The 11,570-nt window shown below is 39.4% G+C and overlaps 1 protein-coding gene across 1 annotated transcript in view; it reads right to left on the minus strand.

Annotated features, from left to right (window-relative positions):
* The window catches only part of LOC115777693 (immunoglobulin lambda-1 light chain-like), a 31,777-nt gene extending 23,008 nt beyond the window's left edge, over positions 1–8,769 (minus strand). Inside the window, exons 1-2 of the mRNA XM_030725639.1 lie at positions 8,727–8,769; positions 8,308–8,634 (exon numbers count right to left, since the gene is read on the minus strand). Of these exons, the coding sequence (XP_030581499.1) occupies positions 8,308–8,634; positions 8,727–8,769 (370 nt within the window). The remainder of the gene's footprint in view (positions 1–8,307; positions 8,635–8,726) is intronic.
* Between the last annotated feature and the right edge of the window lie 2,801 nt (positions 8,770–11,570).

Genomic DNA, 11,570 nt, shown 5'->3' on the forward strand with positions numbered 1-11,570 from the left:
CCTAACGTGGTACACACTGGCTTGACACCCGGAGATACTGACACAGGGGGATAACAGGAACAGAACACAGGGAGACAGAAACAGAGACCCCACAACAAAACAGAACCATACAAGAACACAAAACACTGGGCCACCGGCCCAGGGCCATGACAGAACAATATAATAAGGACTGGGAGAAAGAGAGCGCACTTAAAGAATGGATCCGAGCTCAGATGGGAGACGGGTGCGAGAAGTGGGTATGCACTATTTGCAATGCATAGGAGTGCCTCACAAGAGGGGGGTGCCAAAACGATGCTGCGAAATTATTTTTCTAGTTGGCATTTTCTGTATTTAACAGCTGTGCATATGATATTATCAATAACAGAGGCATGGCGCTGATTAGGCGCCCCTGTGCTCCTTTACCTCCCCTCCTCCTGTCGGCCCCCCCCCCCCCCCCCACCCCACCCTTATACACACACGCACACACACATTTTTTTTTTTTTATTTTGGATTGATGGAAAATAAACGCCTATAATAGAAGTCTTGTATTTTATAAGTCCATGAATAAGTGAGATCTGCACGCATGAACAGAAATCACAATGAGACAAAACAAAGAAATGGGCTATACTGCAATAGAACTATAATGTTCCAAAGCGGGCTAAGGTTTACAAATGTTGTGGGTTGCCAGTTGGGCTTTTTTTGGGCTTGTTTTCATAGAGCTGGTTGCTTGTGTCTGTCATGAGATCTGGCAACACTGGTTGTGTTATCAGTGTTTATGTTGAAAAACTGGGGGCTGTGTGAGCGTAATCTTGTAATGCTTTATATTCACAAGCATTCTCCTAAAGACGTTTCAACTGCAGGTCTATATTTAGTCACTAATCAGGGATTAAAATATCAAAAATATTTTGATGGGGAAGGGGTCCTTCCGGTACTGGGCAGTCACCAGTGCTAATAGTGGTGCTCGCTTGCAGTATGTCAGGGAGCTGAAGTAGAGAAAAAAATTACTGCTGAAACTTTCAGCACAGCGAGCACAACACACGAACACGCAGAGAGTGGAGGCGTGGTAAAACATGTCAGCGATCATCCACTCAGTGTTAAAGGGAATCCGTGGCAGCGACGGAGAACTTTATAGAATCTGAGGAGGGTTTTTTCTAACTCCTGATCCCCCACTCCGTTCCAGTAGGTGGTGGTAATGAGGCTCTAAGCTGGTTTGGTCAACCGCACACCCACAAGAAGAAGATGATGACCGAGAACGTCAATGCAGCTAATGTTGGTCCGATTAGATCAGATTACATTTTTTATTTCTTTCCGATATCCAATCAAGTAAATTAGGCCAGGATTGGACCGATACCGATACTGAATATCGGATCGGAGCATCCTTACTCTGTGTATCTAATAATGACAATAATAATGCATTAGTCTTATATAGCGCTTTTTCTAGACACTTAAAGACGCTTTACAATTTCATGCACACCTCAATCATACCTGGTGGTGTTAAGCTACTAATGTAGCCACAGCTGCCCTGGGTCAGTCTGACAGAGGCGTGGCTACCAATTTGCGCCTACGGCCCCTCCATTCACCACCAAACACACAACCACATTCACACTTAAGCAATGTGGGTTAAGTGTCTTGCCCAGGGACGACAGCTCAGACAGGGACTCGAACCAGCAACCCTTTGGTTGCAAGGTGAGCACCTGCCCACTGCACCACTGCCACCCACAAAATTTTGCAGGCTCAAGTAACATCCTAGGATGTACAAAAAAGTCTCTTGGACCCAAACCTGAAACCCAACAGGAAGCCAGGCATCTTCAAATTAAGGTGTCATTTTTGCAGCATTTTTCACCATTTTCAGGTCTGCTATTTGAATCATCTTCTCCTAGAGCATTTCATCCACTGATACAAAAATGGCTCCAGATCATCTACACAAGTAGCCCATCAAATGTTGTTGCCATGGAAACAACCACAGGTCACCAGATTGCCACATCTCAAATATACATTGTCCAATCTGTCCCAAACGTCACATGCTTCACGAGAGGGTGAGTGACACAGGACACACACATTTACCTGCTTTGTTTCACACATGCAATGCCACCTAGTGGCAACAGGAAATCAGCAGTACACTGATAATCATCATCCTATGATCATTACAATTGATTGATTACATTGATTGGGTGCAGGCATTACATACAGTATCATGACAGTTTAATCAGTGGGCGTTCACCCACACCACCTAGTTGACATGGGAGACGTTCGGTGGCCAAACTATGCGAGGTACGGGTAGCGTGCTGGGCTGACAGCATCTTGGTGAGCTCGCTATTCTCCCGTGCCCGACAACCTCTGGGTGCATTATGGGTCGAGTGCGCCAAGGGTCGACGCACATCAGCTGCGAGGGCCTGATCCTCACTGCTTGCGGTTTTAAGTTACATTTGGATTCCCCCTGGTGTGTAGATTAGAGAAAACAAATATGAAGCTGATAACATCCAAAACCTCAGAGTTCTTAGAGAAAGTATGAGGGTAGGAAATCGCTAAAATTTATTTCAAAATGACAGACTTCCTGTTGGGCTCAGGATATTGAACACAGTGGTCATTTTTGTTTGTCTGGACATGTTACATATTTATACCAAATTTCATAAATGTATGTGAAACACAGCAGTGGGAATTGCACTAAAGGTGGTGCTGTAGAGCCATTTTGAAAGGACCATGCCTGAAACCATTAAAATGCTTAAATTTTTTACCAGACTTGACATGTGTGCAAAATTTTGAGCATGTTTATACCCTCAAAAAAAGCAATTCATTTGCCTAAATTATCAAAAGCAGATACAATAGAGCCTTCACACAGGTCATGCTCAGGCCCTAATTACAGGTAATTTACTCCAAACAGTGATTTATGTTTGTTCAGCACCATGGACAGCTCACCAAAGGCCTAAAGAACAAACAGCACAGAGACAGAGAGGGAGCTGAGTCACACACTGATATTGGATTGATGAAGATATAAGTGGCCTTCTATCTAATACACACTGAGTAAAATAAGTCATTTATTCATTATTAATATTATCATCAGTCATGATATTTATGCTAAATGACTCACCATTTATTCAGTCTCATCAGGTCTCCCTGTGTAGAGCTTCACCCTCTGATATTTGGGTGCTCAGAGATCATTGATCAGCTTTTGGTATGATAAACTTCTCTCTCCACTTGCTACAATCATTGGTACTGACACCATGAGTTGTTCAGCGATGCTGAGTTAGTTTTACATGTGAAGCTAAATCATTGCTGCAAATGTAGTTCAGAATCTGCAGGTCTGTGATTTCTTTCACAGACACAGATCTGAACTCAGCCACTGAGTGTAAACTGTCCTCAGTATCCAGATCACCAAGTGTTCTCTTCATGTTTCCATGGCTGCCTTTCACTCTGTGATGCAGATATTTACCTTTAAAAACATGTCGTCCCCTCTGAATTACAAGGTTCTACATTCTGACCAGATTTGAGATATTAAGCTTTAATGTTTTTGCACTCTGTATAGCAAAAGTGACACATGGAATAAGTGTTGTTCACAAATGATTATGTCACACATCCTATATGTATTCTAAATCAGTAATATCAAAATCCTTTTAAATGTTCAAATGTTTTTCTTTGAACAAGTAAAATGCAGATAGAACCTTATAATTGTAATTGTAAAAATTTGTTTTTGTTTGGAAGTATAAGGTTCTATCTGCAAAATGTGACAACTACTACTGATTTTCAAGGTATGAAAAATAGCTGACTTATTATAGATATAACAGAGTGTCCACAAGTATGGTTAAATCAAATTTAATTCAATTCAATTCAGTTCAATTCAATTCAATTCAATTCAATTTATATAGCGCCAAATCAATACAAACAGTCGCCTCAAGGTGCTTTGTATTGTGGGTAAAGACCCTACAATAATACAGAGAAAACCCAACAGTCAAAACGACCCCCTATGAGCAGCACTTGGTGACAGTGGAAAGGAAAAACTCCCTTTAACAGGAAGAAACCTCCAGCAGAACCAGGCTCAGGGAGGGGGGGTCATCTTCCGCGACAGTTTGGGCTGAGGGGAGAGAAAAGACATGCTGTGGAAGAGAGCCAGAGAGTAATAAAATTAATGAATTCTGTTAGATTTTTTTAAGTTTCTTCTTTCATGGCAAACTGTTTTTACGCACATACTTCCCTTCCCTTTACTTGAAGAAGATGACGCTTGACAAAGTTTCAATGCTACAACATCTCCATCCATCCTCTTCTGCTTATCCTGTTCAGGGTCGGGGGGGTGGAGCCCAGCTATGGGGCGAGAAGCACGGTACATCCTGTACAGGTTGCCAGGGCTAACACAGAGAGACAGACAATCATTCACACCTATGTGCAATATAGAGTGACCAATTAACCTAACCCCACTAACTGCATGTCTTTAGACTGTGGGAGGAAACCCACACAGAGAGGACCGGGCCAGGGTGGAATCAAACCCAGACCTAGATGTCAATCTAGCTGTGAGACAGTGCTGCTAACCACCACACCGCCGTGCTGCACAACATCTATTACACAATTTTAAAATTGTACAATTTAAAAAAAAAAAAAAAAAAAATCAAACATTTCATTAAACTCATGTTGGCAGACTGAGCCCTCATTTTTTCCCATCCTTTATTTTTCCCATGTTTTCTTTAGATAACTCAACATAGAATTATATGAAAACCAACAAGTAAAAATAAAATTTAAAATAAAAAATAGAAAAATAATATACACATAAATAAACTCAGATTTTCATTAATTTGTACAGAGAGTCAAACAAATTCTGGATATTTTGCCACAATGGTTTTTCCCATTAAACCCAGATCCTTTTAAATTTTACAAGCTGCAATCTACCTGAAAAAGTCATTTTTTAAAATACCGAATAAACATTTAGACTCTGAGTCCATCCAAATCCAAATAAAAACTCATTACACTTAAAGGTAGACTTTTAAACTTGAATCTTTAATCAAAATCATTCTGATATAAACATGTCACTGACAATGAAGCTTGATCATAAAGGAAAGTTTTAAGCCTAAAACTTAAACTCAGTACTTTGTAACATAACCTTTGTTGGTAATAGAGGTCAAAGGTTTCTTGTGAGTCTTCAGCAGGTTTGCACACACTGTAGCTGGTATTTTGGCCCCTTCCTCCATGCAGATCTCCTCTACTTCACTGATGTTTTGTCGCTGGGCAACACGGACTTTCAACTCTCTTCACAAATGTTCTGTGGGGTTGAGGTCTGGAGACTTGCTAGGCCAATCCAGGACCTTGAAATGCTTCTTATGGATCCACTCCTTCATTGCCCGAGCGGTGTGTTTGGGATCATTGTGATGCTGGAAGACCAAGCCACGTCCCATCTTCAATGCTCTCACTGATGGAAGGAGGTTTTGGCTTAAAATCACGTGATACATGACCCTGTTCATTCTTCCCTTAACACGGATCAGTCGTCCTGTCCCCTTTGCAGAAAAACAGCCCCAAAGCATGATGTTCCCACCCCCATGCTTCACAGTAAATATGGTGGTGTTGGGATGCTTGGGGGGGGGGGGGGGGGGGGGGGGGGGGGGGGGGGGGGGTTGGGCTACTGTGGGGCTGACTCAAACTCCCTCCTCAGCTAACAGTTCTGATAAGATGTAGAGTTCATCAGCAGCTGGGTCAGGGAGATCAGTCCAACACAGGTCAGAAGAAGACAGGACAGCGGGGGGGTAGAGCATCTGTTTACAAACATCCAGGAGACAATTTGATAAGCGGCAGTCCAAGAACATCAGGGAGCCAAATTCCTGATTCTACCACTTGTTTTGGTACAGACTGTACTGATTCATTTGTTGACAGCCTTCAGTCTTTCTGGCACCTCTCTGTGGAGAAAAATCCAATTCATCTGAATCTTCTTGGTTCGTTCCTTCGCCGTGCAGAAACAGATACATACATCTCCAAGATCTTACCCCTCAGAATCAGCTCCAGATATACAGAGTCTGACCAGATCCATAATTATAAATTCCATTTCGGAAGTTGTGTGAAGGGAGGCTCTAAAGCAGCAAAGCAGCAAAGCAGAGGAGAAAGAAAGGGCTGGGGAGAGAAGAAAAGTGCGACCGTCTCCGCTGAGAGCTGAAGAAAAAAAACCCAAAAAAACTCATCAGGTCCCTCCATGTAGTTCAGGGATTTTTGCTTACTGTTCTCATGATCATTTTGACCCCATGGGATGAGATCTTGTGTGGGGCCCCACATCGAGGGAGATTATCAATGGTCTTGTATGTCTTCCATTTCCTTACAATTGCTCCCACAGTTGATTTATTCAAACCAACCTACCTGCCTCTTGTAGATTCACTCTTCCCAGCCTGGTGCAGATCCACAATGTTCTTCCTGGTGTTCTTCCTCTTTGGTCTTGGCCATGGTTGAATTTGTGGTCTGACTGTTTGAGGCTGTGGACATGTGTCTTTTATACAGATGACGAGGTCAAACAGGTGCCATTAATACGGGTAACAAGTGGAGGACAGACGAGCTTCATAAAGAAGAAGTTACAGGTCTGTGAGAGCCAGAAATCTTGATTGTTGTGTACCTATTGTACCTATGGCTACATTCACACTGCAGCCTGAAGTGACCCAAATCCAATTTTTTTGCCTTCATGCGACCTGTAGCCGATCTTTTCATGCCAGTCTGAACAACACAGATCTGATTTATTCAAATGTGACCTCTGTATGTACGGCCAGGTTGCATTTATCCGACCTGCACGTCAATGATACTTGACAATCGTCACTATTCTGCGTCCCGTTACGTGGACGTAGGAAGGAAAACGTGTGACTTCTGCAAACACTGAGCACGCTCGCTACATGTGACGTTATCATGTCCTCTACTGCGCATGCAGGACACTTTCAGGTTTGTATCCTGTTCACACACAGATCACATCCAATGTGAAATGTGAGTGACCACGCAAAAAAAAATTGGGTTTCACAAAAAATTGGAATTGGGTCACTTCAGGCTGCAGTGTGAACGTAGCCTATGATGGGAATTACAGACCTCTCTCATCTTTCTGTGTAGGAGAACTTGCACAATCAGTGGCTGACTAAATACTTTTCGCCCCACTGTATAAACAGTTACTGTTGGTGAATCAGTGTCTTTGTCTATTAAAATACTCACACAAAATTCACACAAACATACAATTCATATGTCTGACAGCTCATCTGCTATTTGTATGAGGACTAAAAAGTCTGATGGCTGTGAGTACAAATGTGTGGGTACATCTAGTACTGATGTTTTTTCCATAAAGATGTTATAAAGCAGATGATCAGAGTTGTTCAGCTTCTAATGTCTTTATTGAGCATTTTTCCATTTTTCCAAACTTTCTCGCTGGTTGTAATGAAGAACAAGGAACACACATTGATGGTTTGAGAATTTTTTATTCATGTTAAGTTTTTATTTATTTTTGGTGTTATTGTTAAAGCGACAGTTATGAAAGATGAAGAAATGGAGGACTGGCCGTCCTCCCTGTGTAGAAAAGAAAACCTTAGAAGTGTTCACAGTTTATTGTTTGTCGTGTAATCTTTGATTCTGTGTAGTATAAATATTTGGAGTATCTTAATGTTAGCAGTACTCACCTTCTCCTTGGTGTGTCCTCAGCAGGATGTGGAGCTCAATCACCTGCTTATGAGTCCATGGAGCAAACCAAAGTGCCAGGAGAGAGCAGTTTAGGCTAAAGTGTTTCTAATAGAGATATAAAAAATAAATAAGTTTAAAAAATCACGTTATTGGATTATTTATAGGATTTTTTATTTATATGTAATTTTTCCTTCTTTGTGTTATGTTTTGTTGGGTGTTGGTGAATATGATTATTTAGTTTTAACTTGGTTTCTACACCCAGGCTTGGATTAATCTGGATACTCACCTGTGGCAGGTAGAGTATAAAAGGAAGCTGGTTCCTGTTAGAGGGGTTGTTGTTGATAACAGTGAAATAATCTTACTCGTATAATAAAGTCCTCAAATTTGTGGATGATTTTGATTCCAGCCTCGTGCTTTTTGTTTAAACCCAAGAGAACGCCAGTCAAACTGACACTGATATTTCAGTTCTGAACAATTATTTACCTGAATTATATTTTATAAGATTTTTTTAAATTTGATCTTAAAGAAAAAATTTTATTCACATTTATTATTTTTATTAAATGAAAAATGTCCCTGAGCTCAGTCTGTGACTCTGAGATGGAGGTGAAATGTGTGAACCTGGGCTGTGGTTTGCTGCTCTCTTCCTGTCACAAACACTGTTTGACATCTGTTCATCTTTTTGTTCAGGCTGCACGGATCATTTCTCACTGTGGGGACCAATCTTCACACAGGAGCAGTAGTAGGTGGCTGAATGATTGAGTTTAACTTGATTTATTTTCAACTCACAGGCACTTTCTTTTTTCTCAGCAGAGAAATCATCTTCCTGAGGATGACCATAACCTTTGGAAAATGTACAACTGCCACTGCTCTTGGGTGTGTACCCAATCACTCTGAAAGTTTGTGTTTCTTTCTTCTGGTACCAGAGTATATAGCTGTCAGCACACTGTTCAGTCCCTCCACAGCTGAAGGAGACTTTGTCTCCAACTCTCCTGGTCAATGTTAAATCATCCTGAATCAGCTGTTCTGCTGCCATGGTAAGCAGTGCTGCAGAGACACAGACAGATAGATGAAGGTCAGTGTGACAGTGTTTGTTCCAGGTTGAGTTTGTTGGCTCCTGATTGGCTGCAAACACTCACCTGAACACAGACAGCACAGAGCAGCAGCTGGGAGGAAAAGCATTGTGTGCAGTGGTGTTTCCTCTGGTGAACCTGGGGAGAAGTGGCGCTCTGATGCAGCCGAGGCCAAACGAGGACGAGCTGCCAGATCAGACGAGGGCCACGTGCTTTCTAACGGCTCCTCAAAGCTCCCGTCGGCCCCTGCTGTGGGCGGCCCACAGATAAGACTGCTGCTGCTGATTGACAGCTCAGCTGAAGCTGCTGTGTGCTTTCATGGTCTTCATTTGAATCTGACAGCAGATCCAAAAATCTGGGTCACATGATGCAGAAAGACTAAAAACATTGATGTTCCCACAAACACATTCAGCTTGGAGCTGAATTTAGTAACACAGACTGTTACTGCTGAATCATCAGCTCATCCAGCAGACAATAGATTTCATTGTTCACACATTTGTTGCTCTTGTGTTATTGTTTCATACTTTATGTGTAGTGTGGCAGCTTTGAAATGCTTTAAGTGGAACAGCTTTTATTAAAAAATACATTTGATTTCACATTATTGTTTGAGCTGATTTAACACTTCTATCTTTCTAATATTAGTTCTTAAAAATGGATCTCAGCTGAAAAGCCTCCAACATTTAGAGCTCACAGCACCGACTAAAAATAATCAAACTGTCAAATAAAAATAAATATAGTGTTCAACAATTTTAGCTTTAATTTTTTTAGATAAAAATATTCATGAATTGATTTAAAATTTGTCCTGTACCTTTGTTATATGTTTAATAATATATCAAACTAAACATTTTAATATACAGCACCAACTACAGGTAATAAAAATATAAAATGCTGATTTTTTTCTTTTCCATTTATATTCTATTTATTTTAACCATTTACTTTAATTAATATTTTCAGTGACATTTAACATTAAATAAAATATAAAATAATTAAATTAAAAATATAAATATAAAACAAATAATATTAATAGCTTAATATAAATTAATATTTATATTAAGCTAAAAATATTATTTTGTATTTTATATTTACATTTTTTCTTGTATAATTATGAAATTTATTTAATAACTTTTAGGTTTTTACATTTTTTTATTGGCTCTACTGTGTTCCACAATCATAACCTACATTTACTGTTTATTTTAGTGTGAATATATAAAGTGTGTAATTCTATTTAGAGGAGAGAGAAATTCATGCCTTCATCACAGTCGTCTGGACTATTGTAACTCTTTATGTGGGATGTGAACAGCGTCTTTCCGATCGCCTACAACTAGTTCAAAATGCAGCAGCGCGGCTGTTGACAGGCACTAAACGGTGTTTCCACATTTCACCCATTTTAGCCTCTACACTGGCTTCCTATTTCTTTTCAAATCCAGTTTAAATACTATTTCTGGTTTTTAAGAGTATAAATGGATTAGTTCCTGTTTATTTAACTGAATTGTTGAGGCTCTACATCCTGATTAGAGATACTGAGGTCCTCCGATCAAAAGCTATTGATCAGATATAAATCTAATTGAAGAGTAGAGGAGTTAAAGCCTTTGCTGTGGTTGCCCCTAAACTCTGGAATGACCTTCCTCTCCACATGAGAGAAGTTCATTCAACTACTTTTAAAAAACTTCTTAAAACTTATTTATTTTCATGTGCATTTCTGACTGGTTGATAGATCTTAGATAGAATAGAATAGAATGCCTTTATTGTCATTATACAGGATGGACAATGAGATTGGAGGGCCACTCCTGTTAGTGCCATGTAACAGAAAATCAAACTCTCTAAAATATAAATATTAGAAAAATATTATAATCTAGTATGATCAATATAATCAAGAGATATACAGAAATAAACAATGTGTAAAATATACAAAAAATAGTATAAAAAATGTATAAAAATATATATTATATTATCTTCTTGGCATTACTATTACGGTCCTTCATTGTTTATTGCATTGATTATGGTTTTATTGTGTTTTTATTTTTGTTTTATGTTCTTATGTTTTATATTATTTTATTTGTTGTTTTATTTGTTTTGTGCCCTGTGAAGCACTTTGGTCAACGGCTGTTATTTAAATGTGCTATAAAAATAACTGATTGATTGATTGATTGATTTAATGCTTGTAGATATTTAAAAATTCTGATTAATTTTGGTTCCTAGTATTAATGATCATGAACAGTTTTTGTATCAAGTTTGTCCTGATGTGTGATTATTATTTCATATTATAACAATGGTGTTCACCAACCTCACTGAAAACAATTCAGTTCATTTTTTGACTCCATCAAAGTTCATTTGTCAGCTCTGAGTTGAGGATTTGAGCTGTTTCTCTCACAGGTGAAGAACACAGATCCTTCCTGGAATCCTTCTTTAAGCAGAGTTCATGCTTGTAACTGTCATTGTGTTATTAAAGTGCAAAGCCACAGCTAACGGTGTGGAGGCTGCAGAGCAGAAACCCACACAGCCCGTCTGCTGCAGCACAGGAAGTTTGATCTTCTAATAACCGCTGACAACAGATTCATATCTGCAGCTCAAACCATTTTTCCACAACATATTTTGTAATGCAGCTTTAAAATGTCATTTATATTTCAGTCTGAATTCAATGTGATCAAGTTTGACTGTCAAACAGTAATTAATGAGCCGTGTGGCACACCCACAGTTATGATAACTATTTATTAATTTTTGTAATTGTAATTTACTACAAGCAGAAAATTCAATCAATGACTTGTTTGTTTGTTAAGAAGGGTGGACTCAAGATACCTTTGAAAATGAGGAAGACTATACATGAAGTACAAAAAAATTACACAAGAGCATAAAAATCTAATATAATCTATGTGTGACTGAAGTTACTGTTTAGTACAAGTAAATTTAATG

Source organism: Archocentrus centrarchus, unplaced genomic scaffold (assembly GCF_007364275.1).
Source record: "Archocentrus centrarchus isolate MPI-CPG fArcCen1 unplaced genomic scaffold, fArcCen1 scaffold_64_ctg1, whole genome shotgun sequence".
Lineage (NCBI taxonomy): Eukaryota > Metazoa > Chordata > Actinopteri > Cichliformes > Cichlidae > Archocentrus > Archocentrus centrarchus.